Source organism: Danio aesculapii, chromosome 10 (genome assembly GCF_903798145.1).
Source record: "Danio aesculapii chromosome 10, fDanAes4.1, whole genome shotgun sequence".
Classification (NCBI taxonomy): domain Eukaryota; kingdom Metazoa; phylum Chordata; class Actinopteri; order Cypriniformes; family Danionidae; genus Danio; species Danio aesculapii.
In genome coordinates, this window is record NC_079444.1 from 3,652,205 (window position 1) to 3,677,268 (window position 25,064).

Sequence of the window (25,064 nt, forward strand, 5' to 3'; positions counted from 1 at the left end):
TTCCGAAAACAGAGATAGGGAATGAAGTTTAGCTAGAATATATATAGTAGTTTTGGAGTGCTCCGATAGGCTAGCTAATGATTAGTGATGAGGATCAGCTGAAGTTGATCATATCACGTGTTCCTCTCGAAACTTGTTTATGAAACTTCCCTTCTGCAAGGTCTTAAAAAGTCTTAAAATGTCTTAAATCTCAAAATCCAAAATTTTAAAAGTCTTAAATTTACTGAAATATTTTTATAAAAGTTTTATAATCTCAATAAAACTTTTCACTTTTTATTTAAAAGGGTAATTTTAACTCTATTTATCTTTATGGTTATTTATTTTCCTTACAGTAACATTTGTTTAAAAGTTCTCCATCTGTTTACTGCTGAGGATACCGACCCAGGACAGATTATTGTGCATAGATTTAGTTTATTATAGTTTTATAAACATTTAAAACATTTGTTCATTTTGTAATTGTTTTAAAGAAAGTGTATGGATACAAGTAGAGCTTGCTTGTTTCTACACAATATTTGAACTATTTAGCTAAGAAATAAAATCTAAAATATTAATATTTGTTATTATTGATGTATTTTTGTATTATTAAATTATATTTATTTGATATAGCAAATAAAAAGCTTTTCCATCTTGGCCATTTGAAAAATTCCTAAGCTTTTAGCACTTTATGGGTCTAAAATTTCATTCATAATTATCTTAAAATGTCTTAAAAAGTTTTAAATGTAACCTAAATTAAACCTGCAGAAACACTGATTGAGATACACATGTAGAAAATCAATTGGATTGTAGAAAAGGATTGAATGGTATAAGTAAAAGACAGCTAAATAAATAAATAAAGTCAAAGCGTGCATATTAGGACTGTTTGGCTCAGTGCCATGAAACAAAATCCACCCCTGATTATTATTATTATTATTATTATTATTATTATTATTAAGAATAAGTAATGGACTTAGAAGCACAACTCTTCCATCTGTGTGTGTCCCTGATGTCCATGTTTTCAGGGCTGTTGTTGTGTTTGCTGTTCTCCTCTAATGAGGGCCAGTGTTTTCTGTGGCCCGTATGAGGATCCTGGCGGGAACACCTGCCGCTCCAGAGACTGATAAAAAGATGGCGACAGCGAGCGGTTAAAGTGCAGCGGAGAGTTAGCGGTGCGAGGAGTAGCGCGGGTCAGAGATGAAGATGACGATGAGGACAGATGTGAGCGGCTGCTGTACCCGTACGCCGCGCTGCTCAGCAGGAACTCCCGGGATCCGTATGCCGGAGGAGTTGCGCCTCGAGACCCACGGAAATCCTGCGGGAGGCTGCGTCTGCTGGGCACGTCGTAGATCCCGCTGGCATCCGGAGTGCTGCTGTGCTTGTCTTCGGGCTCGCGGCGCTCCTGTATTGAGCTCATGACGGGTTTTGGCAGGCTGTCGTAGCAGACAGGGGACGGCTCGCGGTGCTGCGGGGACTGTCCTGTGAGGAACACTGGGCTGCAGGTGCGCACTGGCCCGCAGGACAGATCTGTGGAGAGAAGGGGATAGAGAGAGGTCAGTGAGTGAGACTTGAGCTCCAAGTCAGCTGTACGAACCTCCTGGAGTTTTCATTTATTTAATGTCTTGTACATGACACAGTGTACAGTCTTGTACAGTCTAACCTGTTATGTTTTAATTACGTCTACTACACCTACACCGACCCCAAACCCAACCTCACGGTAACCTGTTGTGTTTGATTAACGTCTACTACACCTACACCGACCCCAAACCCAACCTCACGGTAACCTGTTGTGTTTCATTAACGTTTACTACACCTACACCGACCCTAAATCGAACCTCACGGTAACCTGATGTGTTTTATTAACGTCTACTACACCTACACCGACCCCAAACCCAACCTCACGGTAACCTGATGTGTTTCATTAACGTCTACTACACCTACACCGACCCTAAACCGAACCTAACGGTAACCTGTGTTTCATTAACGTCTACTACACCTACACCGACCCCAAACCCAACCTCACGGTAACCTGATGTGTTTTATTAACGTCTACTACACCTACACCAACCCCAAACCCAACCTCACGGTAACGTGATGTGTTATTAACGTCTACTACACCTACACCGACCCTAAACCCAACCTCACGGTAACCTGATGTGTTTTATTAACGTCTACTACACCTACACCAACCCCAAACCCAACCTCACGGTAACCTGATGTGTTTTATTAACGTCTACTACACCTACACCAACCCCAAACCCAACCTCACGGTAACCTGATGTGTTTTATTAACGTCTACTACACCTACACCGACCCCAAACCCAACCTCACGGTAACCTGATGTGTTTTATTAACGTCTACTACACCTACACCAACCCCAAACCCAACCTCACGGTAACGTGATGTGTTATTAACGTCTACTACACCTACACCGACCCTAAACCCAACATCACGGTAACCTGATGTGTTTCGTTAACGTCTACTACACCTACACCAACCCTAAACCCAACCTCACGGTAACCTGTTGTGTTTCATTAACGTCTACTACACCTACACCGACCCTAAACCCAACCTCACGGTAACCTGATGTGTTTCGTTAACGTCTACTACACCTACACCGACCCTAAACCCAACCTCACGGTAACCTGATGTGTTTCGTTAACGTCTACTACACCTACACTGACCCTAAACCCAACCTCACGGTAACGTGATGTGTTTTATTAACGTCTACTACACCTACACCGACCCCAAACCTAACCTCACGGTAACCTGTTGTGTTTCATTAACGTCTACTACACCTACACCAACCCTAAACCCAACCTCACGGTAACCTGTTGTGTTTTATTAACGTCTACTACACATACACCGACCCCAAACCCAACCTCACGGTAACCTGTTGTGTTTTATTAACGTCTACTACACCTACACCGACCCCAAACCCGACCTCACGGTAACCTGTTGTGTTTCATTAACGTCTACTACACCGACCCCAAACCTAACCTCACGGTAACCTGTTGTGTTTTATTAACGTCTACTACACCTACACCGACCCCAAACTCAACCTCACGGTAACCTGTTGTGTTTTATTAACGTCTACTACACCTACACCGACCCCAACCTCAACCTCACGGTAACCTGTTGTGTTTTATTAACGTCTACTACACCTACACCGACCCCGAACCCAACCTCACGGTAACCTGTTGTGTTTCATTAATGTCTACTACACCTACACCAACCCTAAACCCAACCTCACGGTAACGTGATGTGTTTTATTAACGTCTACTACACCTACACCGACCCCAAACTCAACCTCACGGTAACCTGTTGTGTTTCGTTAACGTCTACTACACCTACACCGACCCCAAACCCAACCTCACGGTAACGTGATGTGTTTTATTAACGTCTACTACACCTACACCGACCCCAAACCTAACGGTAACCTGTTGTGTTTCATTAACGTCTACTACACCTACACCAACCCTAAACCCAACCTCACGGTAACCTGTTGTGTTTTATTAACGTCTACTACACCTACACCGACCCCAAACCCAACCTCACGGTAACCTGTTGTGTTTCATTAACGTCTACTACACCTACACCAACCCTAAACCCAACCTCACGGTAACCTGTTGTGTTTTATTAACGTCTACTACACCTACACCAACCCTAAACCCAACCTCACGGTAACCTGTTGTGTTTCGTTAACGTCTACTACACCTACACCGACCCTAAACCCAACCTCACGGTAACCTGTTGTGTTTCGTTAACGTCTACTACACCTACACCGACCCCAAACCCAACCTCACGGTAACCTGTTGTGTTTTATTAACGTCAACTACACCTACACCAACCCTAAACCCAACCTCACAGTAACTTGTTGTGTTTTATTAACGTCTACTACACCTACTCCAAACTCAACCTCACGGTAACCTGTTGTGTTTCATTAACGTTTACTACACCTACACCGACCCTAAACCCAACGTCACGGTAACCTGTTGTGTTTCGTTAACGTCTACTACACCTACACCGACCCCAAACCCAACCTCACGGTAACCTGTTGTGTTTTATTAACGTCAACTACACCTACACCAACCCTAAACCCAACCTCACAGTAACTTGTTGTGTTTTATTAACGTCTACTACACCTACACCGACCCTAAACCCAACGTCACGGTAACCTGTTGTGTTTCGTTAACGTCTACTACACCTACACCGACCCCAAACCCAACCTCACGGTAACCTGTTGTGTTTTATTAACGTCAACTACACCTACACCGACCCTAAACCCAACGTCACGGTAACCTGTTGTGTTTCGTTAACGTCTACTACACCTACACCGACCCCAAACCCAACCTCACGGTAATCTGTTGTGTTTTATTAACGTCTACTACACCTACACCTACACCAACCCTAAACCCAACCTCACAGTAACCTGTTGTTTTATTATCGAGCTGCAGTGATACCTACTTGTATCTGTGGGTCTGAATTGCATCTGGTGTCCCGCTGGACGCAGTAGACTGTCGTAGGAGAGACTCCCGGAGCGGCTGCTCAGGGCGCTGGGTGTAGGGACGGTTTGTGGAGCCTGAGTTTCTGCCCGCTGTGAGCCCCGGCGGGCTGAGTGTTTCAGGCTCAGTGAGCGGGAGTTCAGCGTCAGAGAGTTTATGGGCTGGAGAGACATGTGGTTGTCTGAGTGGAGCAGACTGGGCTCAGACGCATGTTCCTGAGAGAGCAGAGGAGATATCCTGATCCCCATCTACACACAGAGAACAGACAAACTTAAGGGTTTTCACATTAGTGAACATTACAAAAACAGGGTATAGAGGAATCATTAGCTGCGTTTCCATTTACCTCTTTTTGTGGGAATGTTGCAATAGCGCATGAAAAATGCTTATTTGGAATATCAAGATGTGTAAAAAGTTCATCTGAAAATATACATAAATTCTTATGCGCACAAATGAGTTGTGCATGAACACACGTTTTGTCTGTTTTATTTTATTAGAGATTTACATATCGGTATGATTTGTTCTGTTAGAGAATTACGTATCGGTCTGTTTTATTCTATTAGAGATTTACATATCGGTCTGTTTTATTCTATTAGAGATTTACGTATCGGTCTGTTTTATTCTATTATAGATTTACATATCGGTCTGTTTTGTTCTATTAGAGATTTACATATCGGTCTGTTTTATTCTATTAGAGATTTACGTATTGGTCTGTTTTATTCTATTAGAGATTTACGTATCGGTCTGTTTTATTCTATTAGAGATTTACGTATCGGTCTGTTTTATTCTATTAGAGATTTACATATCGGTCTGTTTTATTCTATTAGAGATTTACATATCGGTCTGTTTTATTCTATTAGAGATTTACATATCGGTCTGTTTTATTCTATTAGAGATTTACGTATCGGTCTGTTTTATTCTATTAGAGATTTACATATCGGTCTGTTTTATTCCATTAGAGATTTACATATCGGTCTGTTTTATTCCATTAGAGATTTACATATCGGTCTGTTTTATTCTATTAGAGATTTACATATCGGTTTGTTTTATTTTATTAGAGATTTACATATCGGTATGATTTGTTCTGTTAGAGAATTACATATCGGTCTGTTTTGTTCTATTAGAGATTTACGTATCGGTCTGTTTTATTCTTTTAGAGATTTACATATCGGTCTGTTTTATTCCATTAGAGATTTACATATCGGTCTGTTTTATTCTATTAGAGATTTACGTATCGGTCTGTTTTATTCTATTAGAGATTTACATATCGGCCTGTTTTATTCTATTAGAGATTTACATATCGGTCTGTTTTATTCTATTAGAGATTTACGTATCGGTCTGTTTTATTCTATTAGAGATTTACATATCGGCCTGTTTTATTCTATTAGAGATTTACGTATCGGTCTGTTTTATTCTATTAGAGATTTACATATCGGTCTGTTTTATTCTATTAGAGATTTACATATCGGTCTGTTTTATTCTATTAGAGATTTACATATCGGTCTGTTTTATTCTATTAGAGATTTACGTATCGGTCTGTTTTATTCTATTAGAGATTTACATATCGGCCTGTTTTATTCTATTAGAGATTTACGTATCGGTCTGTTTTATTCTATTAGAGATTTACATATCGGTCTGTTTTATTCCATTAGAGATTTACATATCGGTCTGTTTTATTCCATTAGAGATTTACATATCGGTCTGTTTTATTCTATTAGAGATTTACATATCGGTTTGTTTTATTTTATTAGAGATTTACATATCGGTATGATTTGTTCTGTTAGAGAATTACATATCGGTCTGTTTTGTTCTATTAGAGATTTACGTATCGGTCTGTTTTATTCTTTTAGAGATTTACATATCGGTCTGTTTTATTCTATTAGAGATTTACATATCGGTCTGTTTTATTCTATTAGAGATTTACGTATGTCTGTTTCATTCTATTAGAGATTTACATATCGGTCTGTTTTATTCTATTAGAGATATACATATCGGTCTGTTTTATTCTATTAGAGATTTACATATCGGTCTGTTTTATTCTATTAGAGATTTACATATCGGTCTGTTTTATTCTATTAGAGATATACATATCGGTCTGTTTTCTTGTGTAAGATATTTACAAATTGGTCTTTTATTTATTTGGAGATTTGCATATCAGTCTGTTTTATTCTATTATAGATTTGCATATTGGTCTGTTTTATTCTTTTGTTCTATTACAGATTGACATATCATTATACTTTGTTCTAATAGAGATTTACATCATTCATTCATTTATTTTCATTTTAGCTTAGTCCCTTTATTAATTTGGGGTCGCCACAGTGGAATGAACCACCAACTTATCCAGCATACGCAGCGAATGCCCTTCCAGCTGAAACCCATCACTGGGAATCCATACACACTCATTCACACACATTCACTACGAACAATTTAGTCTACCCAGCACCCGGAGGAAACCCATGCCAACACGGGGAGAACCTGCAAACTCCACACAGAAACGGCAACAGAACCAGCCAAGGCTAGAAACAGCGACCTTCTTGCTGCGAAGCGAACATGCTATCCACTGCGCCACCGTGCAGCCCTAGAGATTTACATTGTTTTATTCTATTGGAGATTTGCATATTAGTCTGTTTTATTCGATTAGAGATTTGCATATCATATATTTTGTTCTATTAGAGATTTGCATATTGGTCTGTTTTATTCTCTTTGATATTTGCATATCCTTGTGTTTTATTCTGAATTTTATGTCTTATAAAGCATCGATTTTCAGCCAGTATTGTCTCTCCCAGTGGTTAGCACTGTTGCCTCACAGCAAGAGCGCCACTGGTTCGAGCCCTTCCTGGGCCACTCGGCGTTTCTGTGCAGAGTTTGCATGTTCTCCCCAGGCTCGCGTGGGTTTTCCCAAGGTACCCCGGTTTCCCCTCCCCCCATCCAAAGACATATATCATAAGTAAATTGACTATTCCAAAGTGGCATCATATAACAAACTCTTAGCCAGCTATATATCAGCATTCTTAACACGTTTACACGCAGGGGAGTTCTTGAAATCTACCTGAGCTCAAACTCCCCTCCACCCTTCAAGCGTGAGGGAGCCCAGGGCCCGAGGATCTTCTGAGCTCAGGGCTCTCTCCCGGGACAGCTTGCCAAACACGCTTTATAATCAATCATCAGCTAAGTGTGAACTCTTGAAAATGACTTCCAACATGGTAAATGTAACATCACAAAACCAGATTGTGTTGTTTCTCACCTGATCTCTGGTCAGCTGATAAAGCTCTTTAGTGGGCGACTCTGAGGACTGAAGCGGACTCATGGTGTGTCCTGAGGGCAGCAGCGCTCTGGACTGAAGCAGACTCTCTGTAAAATAAAACACAATGAGAGATCATGAAGGCAGACCTGCAGAAACATGATTTCCCACCAAATCGCTTGCCATTCACCTTCCAGCACAGCCAGATGATTCCTGAGCAGGACTGGATCTGGTTTAGGAGGTAGTGGAGGAGGAGTACTCAGACGCTTGCTGTCTGGATCATCATCTTCATCTAGACACTGACACAAACACATGTACAAAAAACACTGAGAAATATTACACAGACACACTTAATAAAAGATGATTTTTGCTGCTTGTTCAAACTTCTTATTTAAAATGAGCTGAAAATAGCTGATATATATACATATATATAGAAAACAAAGTGAAGCATGGACTCAATTTTTTTCTGTTTTAATAACGTCTGCTGCTAATATTGACGTCTCAACACATAGACAGATGCAGTGTAAACACACACTGATTTTTCTGTGAGTCTGCAATACCTTGAGCGTCAGGGTTTGGCTCTGGACGCTGCTATCGTTACTCTTCACTGGGGTCAGATCGTGTGGTTCTGGCTGATGGAAAGGAGGCTGAATGCAAACCGCCAGCCTGTCGCTGACTTTCCCAGTGTACCTGATATTGAAGAGCAAAACCAATGTTAAATGATTTATTTATTCATTCATTCATTCACAATCACACTCCTGACATCCCAAACCAAACCTGTGAGCTGCTGCTTCTATCTTTTGTATTCGTTTTAAAATATTTTCCGAATAATTAATAGAGCAAGGAGATTTTTATCAGACTTTTTTATTATATTTTTCATCTACAGAAAGTCTTATTTCTTATTGGCAGTATAAGATAGATAGATAGATAGATAGATAGATAGATAGATAGATAGATAGATAGATAGATAGATAGATAGATAGATAGATAGATAGATAGATAGATAGATAGATAGATAGATAGATAGATAGATAGATAGATAGATAGATAGATAGATAGATAGATAGATAGATAGATAGATAGATAGATAGATAGATAGATAGATAGATAGATAGATAGATAGATGTGACAGTACATGCATATATAGGGCATATAGACGTGATAGTATATGGTTATATAGGGCATATAGACGTGGTAGTATATGGATATGTAGGTCATATAGACCTGACGAAATATGGATATATATAGGTAATATAGACGTGACAGTATATGGATATATATATATATATATATATAGGACTTATAGACGTGATAGTATATGGATATATAGGTCATATAGACGTGACGGTATATGGATATATAGTGTATATAGACGTGACAGCATATGGATATATATAGGTCATATAGACGTGATAGTATATGGATATATTTAGGTCATATAGACGTGATAGTATATGGATATATTTAGGCCATATAGGTGTGACAATATAGGGATATATATAGGTCATATAGGCGTGACAGTATATGGATATATATAAGTCATATAGACGTGATAGTATATGGATATATAGGTCATATAGTAGTGACGGTACATGGATATATAGGGCATACAGACGTGACAGTATATGGATATATATATAGGTCAAATAGGCGTGACAGTATATGGATATATATAGGTCATATAGGCATGACAGTATATGGATTTATAGGTCATATAGACCTGACAGTATATGGATATATAGGGCATATAGATGTGACAGTATGTGGATATATTTAGGTCATATAGACATGACAGCATTTGGATATATATAGGTCATATAGGCTTGACAGTATATGGATGTATAGGTCATATAGACGTGACAGCATTTGGATATATATAGGTCATATAGGCGTTACAGTATATGAATATATATGGCATATAGACGTGACAGTATATGGATATATAGGGCATATATATGACAGTATATGGTTATGATGTAGCTGTGAAAGTACAGAGATGTACTATAGAGGTGACAGTATAGGTATGTTGATGTAACAGTATGGCTATATGTTTGGAATGTAGACATGATAGTATAGAGATATATAAGGGATGTACATCTGACAGTATATGGACATATAGGGAAGGTAGATGTGATAGTAATAGGGATGTAGACATATGGGATGTTTACATGATGCATAGTATGGAGATATATAGGATGCAGATGTGACAGTATATGGATATAAAGGGAATAGAAAGGGCATGCAGATGTAATAGTATATGGATATATAGGGGATGTAGACGTGACATTCTATGGATATTTAGGGGATGTAGATATGATAGTACAGGGATATATAGGGAATGTAGACATGACAGTATAGGGATATATAGGGGGTGTACATGTGACAGTATTTGGATATATAGGGCATATAGACGTGACAGTATATGGACATATGGGGGGGTAGATAGTGATAGTATAGGGATATATAGAGATGTAGACATGAGAGTAAAGGGATGTAAATATGACAGTATAGGGATGTAGACATAACAGTATAGGGATGTAGATGTGACACAGTATAGGCATGACAGTATAGGAGACATAGACATAATAGTTTGGGGATATATAGGGGATGTGGACATGACAGTATATGGATGTATAGGAGATGTAGATGCGACAGTATATTGTTATATAGGGGATATACATTTAATAGTACAGGCATAAATAGGGGATGTAGACGTGACAGATTGGGGATATATTGAGGATGTAGACATGACAGTATAGGGATGTAGATGCGACAGTATGGGGATATATAGAGGATGTAGAAATGACAGTATAGGAATATATAGGGGTGCAGATGTAACACTATGGGGATATATAATTGATGCAGACATAACAGTATAGGAATGTAGATGTGACTGTATGTAAATATATAGGGGATGCAAATGTGGCAGTATGGGAATATATAGGTAGTATAGAGATGACAGGATGTGACAGTATAGAAATGTAGATGTGACATGGGGATATATAGAGGTCGTAGATGTGACTGTATATGGATATATTAGGGATGTAGATTTGATAGTTTAGGAATATATAGGGGATCCAGACGTGACAGATTGGGGATATAAAGGAGATGAAGACATGACAGTATATGGATGTAGATGTGAAAGTAAGGGGATATATAGAGGATGTAGAAATGACAGTATAGGGATATATAGGGGTGTAGATGTGACACTATGGGGATATATAAGGCATGTAGACATAACAGTATAGGGATATAGATGTGACTGTATGCGAATATATAGGGAATGCAGATGTGACAGTATGGGAATATATAGGTGGTGTAGAGATGACAGGATGTGACAGTATAGGAATGTAAATGTGACATTATGGGGATATATAGAGGTTGTAGATGTGACCGTATAGGGATTTAGACGTGACAGTATAGAGATATAGTTGTAACATAGAGATGCAGACGTGACAGTATAGGGATGTGTATAGTGTTTAATGTTCTGTGATGAAGCACACTGACCTTGGTGTGACGGGGCTGAAGAGCAGGAACTGGAGGTTCTGACAGCAGCCGCGGGTGAATGGATTCACTCCACCCTGGAACTTCCCGGTGACCTGCTGAAGCACTTCAGTGAGATGCAGTTTTGTCTGAATGTGATGCAGGATTAACAGCAGCTCACCTGTTCATTTGTGGTGCGTCCTCTGGCCACCAGCACCAGATGAAAACAGGACAAGCCCAGCACAGGGATGAAGAACAGCCCAGAAACACTCATGACCGCCAGTCTGAACGCACACGTGCACGGTCAAGACACCAAACACTCACAGGCAGACGTTTGTGTGTGTGTGTAAGTGTGTGTATGAGTATCAGTCACGGCAGGAGTGTGGGGCGGGGCATTCTGACTGACTTGACCAATCACATGAGTCTGGGCGGGGCTCTCTGACTGACTGACCAATGAGAGACAGGCTGTATTGATGATGCTGAAGGATACGAGACGGCCGTGTGCAGCTCCCACAGGTTTTCCAGGTGATCCAGAACAAACAGCAGACCTCCAGAAAACACACCCACCATGTGGAGACTCAGAGTCAGCAGGAAGAGGAAGAAGAAGCGGTAGTTCCGTCTGCCGATGCAGTTATTCACCCATGGGCAGTGATGATCAAAGTCCTGGAGACAGACTGTGTTTATACACACTGATACATGAATACACAGACAAGCAAATACACACACACACACACAATCACCCATTCATAAAATACGCACATAATCAAACATACACACACCCAGGCTCTCTCACACACACACACACACACACACACACACACTATATCACTCGCAGTCTTACACACACATAATCAAACATACACACACACACTGACTCAATAATACACTCACACATAATCAAACACACTTTCAAACACACACACACACACACACACACACACACACACACACACACACATACATAATTTAATACACACTCACACAAGCTCTTTAATACACACACACACACACACACACACACACACACACACACACACACACACATTCACTCACTCACAGTCAAATACACACACATATACACAAACACACACAAACGCAGACTCACACACACACACCATATCACTCGCAGGCATACACACACATAATCAAACATACACACACACACACACACACACACACACACAAACACACACACACGCACACACACAGTCAAATACACACACATATACACACACACACAAACGCAGACTCACACACACACACCATATCACTCGCAGGCATACACACACATAATCAAAACATACACACACACACACACACACACGCACACACACACACGCACACACACACGCACACACACGCACACACACACACACACACACACACACACACACACACACACACACACACACACACACAGATTCAATAATACACTCACACACACACAAACATACATGCACAAACACGTACACACACACAGACATTTACACACACATAACTAAATACACACTCACACAAGCTCTCTAACAAACACATATACACTCACAGTCATATTCACACACACACACATTACACACACATTAACACACACACAGATTCACTCACTCACTAACTCACACACACACACACACACCCTCACCTCCACACAGTGGTCACACACGCTGCAGTGTGAACACCTGGGTGGTCTGTAGAAGTGACATGAGCCGCACCACTTCATGCGCACCTGTACACCGCGCACTTCAGCAGTCTTGTAGAGCGGCGCGCGGAAGTCATCGTCCTTATCCTCGTCTTCATTAGCTGCACACAAAAACATCCGCTAATTACTAAGGCAGGGCAACGCAGTGGCGCGGTAGGTACTGCTGTCACCTCACAGCAAGAAGGTCGCTGGTTCGAGACTCGGCTGGGTCAGTTGGTGTTTCTGTGTGGAGTTTGCATGTTCTCCCTGCGTTTGCTGGAGTTTCCTCCGGGTGCTCTGGTTTCCCCCACAGTCCAAACACATGCGGTACAGGTGAATTGGGAAGGCTAAATTGTACTGTATATTTATCTGAATAAAAATATGAATAAATCTCACTTGTTGTAAGCCAGTCTGGCTTCTGGGGATGTTCTTCAGACTTTAAAATAAAAAAGAAACGAACATTATAACATTTCGGTGCTTTAGCTGATGTGTACTGTATACTTATGACAAGAGATATTGTCTATCTCTGCTTTGTCGTACCGTATAGTTAGAGGTGTAGTAGCCTTGCTATCTGTAGTAAATCCGTCTGGCCTGTAACCATTTACTGGAATCTTCTGGAAATAGTTCTTTCTTCTGTGAGTTTCTGTGCGTTTTGGTTTTGTCGATGTAATTTGCAGATGATCCCTAAAACTGCGTGCCACAGTGGAATGAATCGCCAACTATTCTAGCATATGTTTTACAAAGCGGATGCCCTTCCAGCTGCAACCCAGTTCTGGGAAACACCCATGCACACTCATTCTCTCTCTCTCACACACACACACACACACACACACACACTACGGTCAATTTAGTTAATCAATTCCTCTATAGCGCATATGTTTGGACTGTGGGGGAAACCGGAGCACCCGGAGGAAACCCACGCCAACACGCGGAGAACATGCAAACTCCACACAGAAATGCTAACTGACCCAGCCGGGACTCGAACCGGTGACCTTCTTGCTGTGAGGTGACAGTGCTAACCACTGAGCCACCATGCCAGCCCATTACCTAAATTAATTCATTAAACTGCTTCAATGCTTGATTCTGATTGGCTGATGGTCAATCTCAGGTTATAGTCAGATAAACGCACAGCTAAAGTAGTTCCAGCAGGTTTTAGCACATTACAGCTCCATATCACTCCGCTGAATGATTAGAGTTATATCAGTCAGAAATCACAACAGAACGAGGAGGAGGAGATGTGGGGGACACTAGTGCTACACACAGGAGACGTGTGAGGAGGACACACACCTGACTAACACAACATCTGAACTGTAGATTCAGCAGCGGTCACCTTATTATTAGACTATAACACACAGCTAGCTGTAACATATGCTCTGCTTCAGCACACTGAATATGCATTTATTTATGCATTTACTAGCAGGTTAATTAATAAGCATTGGACCGTGTGCAAGGTTTGTGTACAAATTATTCAGATATGGATATAATACAAAGACCTTTATAGAAAAACATTGGTATGACGCAAGCATTTGTGTGTGTAGTGACTGACCCCTCGGGAACACGCCGGCATCCATGAACGTGGCCATGGTAAAGTTTGCCATCACGAAGAGGAACAGGACTCCGACACATGGTGGAATAGCAGGAGACACACTCACAGCCAGCCATGGACACCTGAGACACACAACACACACTTCAGTAACACACACATCCTATTTTATATATGTCAAGCCCAAAATCATTCATACCACTGGCAAATTATGACTTGAAGGTGCTGTTATTCAACCAGCAAGTTTAAGAAAACAAGTTCAAGTCCCCAAAACGTCACAATGAGGGTCACAGCCTGAAAGGGTCAGTTTTAGAGAGCTGGAGAACATTATCTGTGTGCTATTGACAGCTCAAACTCAAACACACACACACACTCTAGACCAGGGATGGGCAAACTCGATCCTGGAGGGCCGGTGTCCCTGCATAGTTTTGCACCAACCCTAATCAAACACACCTGCTTGTAGCTTTCTAGTGATCTTGAAGACACTAATTAGGGTGTTCAGGTGTGTTTGATTAGTGTTGGAGCAAAACTCTGCAGGGACACCGGCCCTCGAGGATCGACCCTACTGAAAAAAACAGCTTAAACCAGCCTAAGCTGGTCAGGCTGGTTTTAGCTGGTCACCCAAGCTGGTTTAGCTGGTTTCCCAGGCTGGTCATAGCTGGTTTGTCAGGCTGGTTTTAGAGGGGTTTTGGCCACTTTTTAGCTGGTCTTAGCTGGTCAGGTTGGTCTTAGCTGGTTTTAGCTGGTCAAGCAGGTCTTAGCTGGTTTTAGCTGGTCTTAGCTGGTCAGGCTGGTTTTAGAGGGGTTTTGGACATTTTTTAGCTGGTCTTAGTTGGTCAGGTTGGTCTTAGCTGGTTTTAGCTGGTCAAGCTTGTCTTAGCTGGTTTTAGCTGGTCAAGCTGTTTTTAGAGGGGTTTTGGCCACTTTTTAGCTGGTCTTAGTTGGTCAGGTTGGTCTCAGCTGGTGTTAGCTGGTCATAGCTGGTTTTAGAGAGGTTTTGGCCACTTTTTAGCTGGTCTTAGTTGGTCAGGTTGGTCTTAGCTGGTTTTAGCTGGTTTTGGCCACTTTTTAGCTGGTCTTAGTTGGTCAGGTTGGTCTTAGCTGGTTTTAGCTGGTCAAGCTTCTCTTAGCTGGTCAAGCTGGTCTTAGCTGGTCAGGCTGTTTTTAGAGGGGTTTTGGCCACTTTTTAGCTGGTCTTAGTTGGTCAGGTTGGTCTCAGCTGGTGTTAGCTGGTCATAGCTGGTTTTAGAGAGGTTTTGGCCACTTTTTAGCTGGTCTTAGTTGGTCAGGTTGGTCTTAGCTGGTTTTAGCGGGTCAGGCTGGTTTTTAGAGGGGTTTTGGCTACTTTTTAGCTTTTCAGGCTGGTTTTAGCCTGTCAGTCTGGTCAGGCTGGTTTTTTCAGCAGGGGAGTTTGCCCATGCCTGCTCTAGACACAGCAAAGAAGCATTTACAGTATGTAAAAAGGGGCAGAATAGGTCCCCTTTAAGTAAAGCTCATGTTCTATAAAGGCATTAATATAAACAGAATGTATTTTCAATAAATAATATCAAAGGCTCCTTTCTGATTAGTAATATGCATTGCTAAGAGCTTCATTTATTCTAAATACAGTTAACACCAGAAGTTTACATACGGTACACTAGGCATGGACCGGTATAAGATTCTGAAGGTATGATAACATTGGATATAAATATCACGGTATTGAGATTACTGCTCTGAAATATATTCCTTTCACATGTGTGGGTGAAAAACAAAAGCTTTTTTCCCTCTTTGTACACAATATATTTTAATCTGGGAAACATTTAAATTATTTTGGAGTAGTAAACAGGCTGAATAACTGGAATTATTGACTTCTGCTGTCTTCATTAGTTTTAAAAACAGATTTCTTTACAATTTAAAATGGCATCTTTGGAGATCTTGTTGTCCTAAAAAAACAACAACAAAAAAAAGTCAATAATAATTCGTACTCCTACTGTTACGGAAGCAGACGGACAAACAAGGGGAGTAAGTATAAACGATGTTTATTCCAACAGTTGAGCATAAAAGGATCAATTATGAGAAGTGAGTGGAGTTCAGTGGAACTGATGATCCTTTGTGGCAGGTGGGATGACAGACACTGAGGATGACCGAATGCACACACCAGAGGGCTTGCGGGGAAGACAGACTGACGATACACACAACGCTGACAGGACACCGGGAACACTGGACAGACTGGAAGGAAACAGCGTAATGGTAAGTACAAATGCTGAGATCGTAGGGGAGTGATAACCAGGCGGTGTTTCACTCAGAGTCCGCTTCATAGGAACGAGACCGGACACTGAGTGAAGTGAGGTGTGTGCTTATATAGTGTGCCAGAGTGATTGGGTGCAGCTGTGCGTGATTAGAACTCAGGTGAAGATGCTCGTTGCGTGATACTGGTGGAAGAGCCTGGCCAATCCGTGACACATACTTTAGGAAAATTTTAACGGTTTTAAAACCTTGATTTTTCCAAACCGCGGTATACTTTGAACACGGTTATCGTCCCATACTGCACACTCTAAATAAAGGAACATAACTATTGTTTTTTTTAAATGTCTGATGGTAAATCAGACTAAACGTTTACTATTTTGGGTCCGTTAGGATTTCCTAAATGATTTACATTTGCTAAATGCCAGAATAATGACAGAATCTGTTTTGAGAATTTTTTATTAATTTCTAGACAGTCAAAAGTTTACACACATGTCCTTGCCGTTTTTTAGCTTTGCTTTTAAACTCTATAACTTTGGTCAAATGTTTTGAGTATCCTTCTCACTAAGCTTCTCACAATAGTTTGCAGGAATTTTGTCCCACTCCTCCTAACAGAATTGGTGTAACTGAGTCAGATTTGTAGGCTGTTTTGCTGGCACAAGCTTATTTGAGTTACTGTTGCCTTTCTATCAGCTGGAACCAGTCTGGCCATTCTCCACTGACCTCTGGCATCAACAAGGCATTTGCACCCACACAACTGCCGCTCACTGGATATTTCCTCTTTGTCGGACCATTCTCTGTAAACCCTAGAGATGGTTGTGCGTGAAAATCCCAGTAGATCAGCAGTTTCTGAAATACTCAGAGCAGCCCGTCTGGCACCAACAACCATGCCACGTTCAAAGTCACTTAAATCCCCTTTCTTCCCCATTCTGATGCTCGGTTTTAACTGCAGCAGATCGTCTTGACCATGTCTGCATGCCTAAATGCAGTGCGCTGCTGCCATGTGATTGGCTGATTAGACATTTGCATTAACGAGCAGTTGGACAGGTGTACCTAATAAAGTGGCCGGTGAGTGTGTATATTCATATTGCGATATGAATACAATTTCCCCAGATGCCTTGATTAGCTCTGTTTGGAAAGAAATTACTAATTTAGTTTGATCGGGGAGAATTATTAGATTTATTTTAGGTGAATTATGTTCAAAACAAATAAACATCTGGCAAGCAAAAATTATTATTATAATAGAGCAAGGAAAAAAAGTCAAATGAACAGGCCTTCATGGTTTTCCAAACAGAATTCAGGTACAGAAATTGAATAATTAAATGTAAAATAACAGTGTGGGCGGCACCATCGCCTGTCTGAAACATATCTGAGTGCCCGTCTCACACACACACACACTGCTGGATCCACAGGACCAACAGGAGCAGAGCGAACACACATGCACACGCACACACATACACATATACACACACACACACATATACACACACACATACACACACACACACACATATACACACACACACATATACACACACACACACACGTGTCCCCCAGGGACCCTCAACTTCACAGAGGCACTGATGAACCCCGGATCAGTCTGAGATTGTGATTATATGTGGAGATTAAATGCAGAGGTAATGACAGACGCTGGGGCCCGGATTAAACTCAGTTTCCGTTCAATGAACGTGTGTGTGTGTGTGTGTGTGTGTGTGGGTGTGTGATCAAAAATATAGAGAAAATTCACCCCGAGATCCAGATGTGTGATATCATTCAGTGTGTGTGTGTGTGTGTGTGTGTGTGACAGGGAGGATGGAGGAGGAGCATGTCACTAATCCCAGATTATAGAGCGTCTGCCCTGCGCACACACATACACACACACACACACACACACACACACACACACACACACACACACACACACATACACATACACACTGTTGGATCCACTGGAAAAAGACCAGTGCACACAACACTGACCCACAGCAGCTGAGCGAACACACACACACGCAAACAGACAAATGCACATGCACACAACCTCACATACACACACACACACTGCTGGATCTACAAGGAAACATCCAGCACACTCAACACAGACCCACTGCAGCAGAGCGAACACATACACAAAACACGTACACACACTCTCTCTCTCTCACACACACACACACGGAAATACTCATTGTTGAATACACAAGAAAAAAACCAGCACACACACACATACACACACACACATGCACAGACAGACAAACACACACAGTGTTCTAAAGGAAAAAGACCAGCACACACACACGCACACAAACACACACACACACACGCACACACAAACACACACACAGAAATACACATTGTTGGATACACAAGAAAAAGACCAGCACACACACACACACACGCACGCACGCACACAAACACACGCACACGCACACAAACGCACACACACACACAGACAAATGCACATGCACACAACCTCACATACACACACACACACACTGCTGGATCTACAAGGAAGCAGAGCGAACACATACACAAACACGTACACTCTCTCTCACACACACACACACACACACACACACGCGCACACACACACACACACACACACACACACACACACACATTGTTGAATACACATTGAAGAAAAAGACCAGCACACACACACATACACACACACACACGCATGCACACACAGACAAATGCACATGCACACAACCTCACATACACACACACACACACACACACTGCTGGATCTACAAGGAAACATCCAGCACACTCAACACAGACCCACAGCAGCAGAGCGAACACATACACAAACACGTACACACTCTCCCTCTCTCTCTCTCTCACACACACACAAACACAGAAATACACATTGTTGAATACACAAGAAAAAGACCAGCACACACACACACACATGCACAGACAAACACACACAGTGTTCTAAAGGAAAAAGACCAGCACACACACACACACAGACATGCACCCAAACACACACACACACACACACACACACACACACCACACAGCAGAGCCTCAGGAAGCAGTTCATTGACTGACGCTCATATTTAACACTCAATAATCCAGATTTACCCAAAGAGATGTAGACGGGGAACATTTCACACTCAATTACTACTGCTTCAGACTAGATATGCTATGCTATGACGGGCGGCATGGTGGCTCAGTGGCCTCACAGCAAGAAGGTCGCAGGTTTGAGTCCTGGCTGGACCAGCTGGCATTTCTGTGTGGAGTTTGCATGTTCTCCCTGTGTTGGCGTGGGTTTCCTCTGGGTGCCCCTCACAGTCCAAACACACTATAGAGGAACTGATTAACTAAATTGGCCGTAGTGTATGAGTGTGAATGAGTGTGTATGGGTGATTCCCAGTACTGGGTTGCAGCTGGAAGGGCATCCGCTGTGTAAAAGCTGTGGGGTAGACTGCTGGGGTCAACACTCTCTCGGTTACAGTTGGTTCAGAATGCAGCCGCCAGATTAATAACAGGAACTAAGAAAAGAGATCCTCTCTCCGCTGTCCTCGCCTTACTGCACAGGCTTCCTATAAAACTTGATTTTAAAATCCTTCTTGTCGCTTATAAAGCATTGCACAATTCTGCCCCGGTCTATGTCAGTGAACTCATTAGGCCAGTGTTTCCCAACCCTGTTCCTGAAGGCACACCAACAGTCCACATTTTCAACCTCTCCCTAATCAAACACACCTGAATCATCTTATCATAACATCAGAAGAGACTCCAACACCTGAAGTTAATGGGTCAGATAATGGAGACATCCAAAATATGTGCTGTTGGTGTGCCTCCAGGAACAGGGTTGGGAAACACTGCATTAGGCCATATATAGCTTGTAGACCATTAAGTAACTTTTGTCTGTCCCTCGGTCTCGCTGCAAATCAAAAGGTGATCGAGCTTTCTGTTGCGCCCCCAAGGCTCTGGAACAGTCTCCCTTTGAACATCAGGATTTCTCCATCCTTGGATGAGTTTAAAGGGCACCTATGGTGAAAAATCTACTATTCAAGCTGTTTGGACAGAAATGTCTGTAAGTATAGTGTATAAAATGTCATATTGGGGTGATATAAACACACCCAGTGCTTTTTTTTCTTAATTTAACAACATAAAAACGATGAACCAATTGGAGCTGTTTTCAGATCGACCGCAACTTTACGTAGGAGTGCGGTGCCCCCGCCCACCAATATTGATTGACAGCTGCGCGCATTAACATGTCCGGTAGTCACGTGTTTAATCATATAATCAAGACAGGACGAGCGCAAAGCAGCCGGGAATAAAGCTAGCGGTCACACCGGGCTTTGTGTGTGCAAAATTCTGTCGTGCGGCGCTGTGAAAAGGGGCGGGATTAAACAAGATGATTAGACATTATAAAAGCGAGCGATCGCTCCATGCTTTAAATTTCTGTCCAGAGAGGTCCTGTTTTGATCCTCGGTTGGTCTCACGCAGTCAAGTGATGCGATTTCGCAGGTCAGAGTTCACCAAGATTGAACTTTGCACCGCAGCTAGAATAAAAGCAGTTTTTAATTGTTTTAAACACATTTTAAGGTCAATATTATTAGCCCCTTTAAGCAATATTTGTTTTCAATAGTCTACAGAACAAACCACTGTTATACAATGACTTGCCTAATTCCCCTAACCTGCCTAGTTAACCTGATTAACCTAGTTAAGCCTTTAAATGTCACTTTAAGCTTTATAGAAGTGTCTTAAAAATATCTAGTCATATATTAATTACTGTCATCATGGCAAAGAGAAAATAAATCAGTTATTAGAAATGAGTTATTAAAACTATTATGATTAAAAATGTGTTGAAGAAATCTGCTCTCCTTTAAACATAAAAAGAAAAATAAACAGGGGGGCTGATAATTCTGACTTCAACTGTACATTTCCTTTTCTTATATTTTGTAACAAGTTTTATTTTATATTCTTAAATATTTTATTTTATTGTAAAGCGCTTTGGATCAACTACAGTTGTGTAAAATTGTGCTCTATAAATAAAGTTAGTCTTGCCTTGCCTAAAACATATGCTGGAATAGCTGGTGGTTCATCCCGCTGTGGCGACCTCTGATGAATAAACGGACTAAGCCGAAGGAAAATGAATTAATTATGTTATGTTGTGTCATGTTTTGCTCTGTTATCTCATGTTATTTTGTAACGTTGTATGTTATGTTGTTTCCCAGACATGCGGCTGGAAGGGCATCCACTGCGTAAAACGTGCTGGAAAAGCTGGCGGTTCATTCCACTGTGGCGACCCCGGATTAATAAAGGGACTACGCTAAAAAGAAAATGAATGAATGAATGTGTTATGTTATAATGGGTTATGCTGTGCTGTTATTTCTCATCAATCTAATCCTGATCAAATAATTCCGAATGTGTGTAAACACGGCTGTAACAACAGTAAGCGTGTGCGTACCTGCTATAAAATACAGCAAGTGGCACAGCAGATGCAAATTACTGTATGAATGCAGCTGGTCTCAGGTCAGACCTGTGGATATTCAGCTCCACGCCATTATTACATCAAACTTCATATTTTGTGTCTCTAAAATAAACGTAATAATCCTCAGAGGAAGCAGACTGATGCTGCGAGAGGACAGTGAGTCCGCCAGTGGATATATAGGTCAGGAATAAATGATCTGAATGTGAGGACAAAGGCTTTTCTCATCAAGATCCTGATTTCTTATCAGCGGATTATGGACGCACGCTGATTTATGACCATCTGCGCTCAAATTCTTCACAAACAATATCATGCATAAGAAATAATTCATTCATTCAGCTTACTTTATTCATCAGGGGTCGCTACAGTGGAATGAACCGCCAACTATTCCAGCATTTGTTTTACACAGTGGATGCCCGTCCAGTACTGGGAAACACCCATACATGAGGGGCACCAGAAGGAAACCCACGCCAACATGCAAACTCCACGCAGAAACACCAACTGGCCCAGCCGGGACTCGAACCAGTGACCTTCTTGCTGCGAGGAGACATCGCTACCCACTACGCCACCGCACCACCTTCTGTATTTGAGTATAGCACAACATATTATCGCTGTCACAATCATCAGCGATCTAGGCCTTGCAGATCGCTGGAAAACATGCATCATCACCCGGACTACAATTCTACCACTGAAATGAACTACAAATCCCATCATTCCCTGCACTCACACACCTGGTCCAGCTTGTGAGGACTGATTACCCAGACTATAAACACAGCACACACATCTTGGTTGAGTCTTGTGAACTGTAGGTAAGTGTTACGAAGCCTTGCCTTGCACCTTTGCTTAACTGTTTACATTGTTTTGCCTCGTCCTGACCATTCGCCTGTGTTGTGACCACGTGTTTGGATTACCTGCATGCTCCTGTCTGTCCCTGTTTGACTTTTGCCTGTGCACTTGGATCCTCATCTCTGTCGTACCCCGACTCACAATCGCACTCTACAGAGTTTCAATCTAAATCTCCGAGAGACTCCTCCAATGACTGACCCAGTCGGGACTCGAACCAGCGACCTTCTTGCTGTGAGGCCACAGCGCTAACTATTGAGCCACCGTGTCACCCTAAGTTCCAAATGAAGGACTGATGCCCAATATTTGTCGATTGTCATGGTCTAGTTTTAGCGGTGAATTGGGATGTCTGACAGATGTGCTGCTGCTGCTTCATCATCCACACCCGACTCTCCAGACGGAGGAACAAACGCCACCAGGAGCAAATCCTAATCCTGAACTTCCCATCTGCTGGAGCTCAACACACACAAACACACACACACAAACACACAATCTGGGACGAATAAAGGTCAGACCACATCAGGCCGGAGCCACAGCACCCTTCTGAAATACGCCTTCATTACTATTTATTATTTATTAATTACCTTTCATGTTCCCTGTTTTGCATTTTATTTGTGTTGTGTTAAAGATGCAGAATGGTTAATAAGCAGCGCAGCGCATGAGTGTGTATTGTGTGTTAATAATAATAATGCTGTAATAAGTGTGTATGTGTGAGCAGTGCTGTACAGTGGCTCACTGCCCTACTTTCACTGCTGGATTAAAATCGCACACAATCCACTCAAAAACACCGCCCGCACTGCTGGAACACACACTCTCGCTCTTAAAGGGGCAGTTCACACAAAAATGACCATTCGCTCATCATTTACTCTCCCTTCACTTGTTTCAAACCTGTTTGAGTTTCTTTCTTCTGTTGAACACAAAAGAAGACATTTTGAAAAATGCTAGAAACCTGTTACCATTAGCCGCATTTCCACTATCGGGCCAGTGCGAGCCAGGGCTTTAATCGGGCCAGGCCGGGCCAATAGCCCGGGAGGTTGAGAAATGAGGCCGAAATCATGTCGCGTTTCCACTGTCGGGCTAGTTGCTCGCAGCGCGTCACGCAAACACCGCCCCCAGAACGTCCCCCGAATCAAACGTCACACAACCCGTCACACAACCCGCCCACTTCAGCGGGAACAAAAAACTCAAATTATAACCACAAACACAACCTGGCATCACTACGAGAGCTGGAAGATGGAGAACACCGAAGCGATTGCTTTTTTACTGTTTGTGGTCTGTTGGTGTAAGGCCAGACAGCGATCCCTGGATAAGGACATTCGAGTTCGGCCGCATTTACTTCGAACACAGATTTTGGCTGCAAGGCGAGTGAGTTGATCAAGCGCGATAGCAAAACAAATGTAAGGGAAGAAAGCATCGTGTCTCCTCTTTACCTGACAGGAAAACTCCGCCTTTGTACGTAACCCCGCCCCGAAGCCCCAGTTGGCCCTCCTTGGCCCAAGGTATTCGGCGGGCCGAAAAAGGCCGGACGCTGGCCCCAAGGAAGCCCCGCTTTGGCCCGATTACGCCCCGGAAGTGATAGTGGAAACGCGACTGGCCTTGGCTCGCCCTGGCTCGCTCGCTTTAGGCGCGATAGTGGAAACGCGGCTATTGACTTCCATAGTGTTGTTTTTTTTTCTATGTAAGTTAATGGTTACCGGTTTTCAGCATTCTTCAAAATATCTTCTTTACTGTTCCGACAGTAGGAAGAAACTCATAAATGTTTGGAAGCACTTCCACAGAGGAAATAGTGAGTACACTTTCATCTTTGGGTGAACTGCCCCTTTAAACAGTCAATACTATTGGAGTGCCACAACACACTCTTTAATAGTGGCTTCATATGTTCATTATTGGACAAAAACACATTCTCAGGAATTATGAAAAGGTTTGTCCTGAAAAAGCATAAACTACACGTCTGTAAAAAGGCAAAAAATATATTCCAGTCATCAAATTACAGGAAAAAAACCTGAAACTTAATTTGATGTGAGGTGATTTTTAAACAAAAACATGTATAAATAATTAAATTTTTGCAAAATAAATAAATTAATTAAAATTATTAATTAAAAAGCATTTAAAAAGTCTATTTGGAGTGCATTCAAATAGAT

The 25,064-nt window shown here is 41.9% G+C and overlaps 1 protein-coding gene across 1 annotated transcript in view; it reads right to left on the reverse strand.

Annotated features, from left to right (window-relative positions):
* Positions 1–25,064, reverse strand: part of zdhhc8a (zinc finger DHHC-type palmitoyltransferase 8a) — a 27,636-nt gene continuing 2,572 nt past the window's right edge. The window contains exons 3-12 of the mRNA XM_056466613.1: positions 14,421–14,542; positions 12,839–12,996; positions 11,690–11,862; positions 11,381–11,483; positions 11,224–11,315; positions 8,277–8,406; positions 7,907–8,015; positions 7,720–7,826; positions 4,441–4,726; positions 1–1,500 (exon numbers count right to left, since the gene is read on the reverse strand). Of these exons, the coding sequence (XP_056322588.1) occupies positions 995–1,500; positions 4,441–4,726; positions 7,720–7,826; positions 7,907–8,015; positions 8,277–8,406; positions 11,224–11,315; positions 11,381–11,483; positions 11,690–11,862; positions 12,839–12,996; positions 14,421–14,542 (1,786 nt within the window). The 3' untranslated portion in view covers positions 1–994. The remainder of the gene's footprint in view (positions 1,501–4,440; positions 4,727–7,719; positions 7,827–7,906; positions 8,016–8,276; positions 8,407–11,223; positions 11,316–11,380; positions 11,484–11,689; positions 11,863–12,838; positions 12,997–14,420; positions 14,543–25,064) is intronic.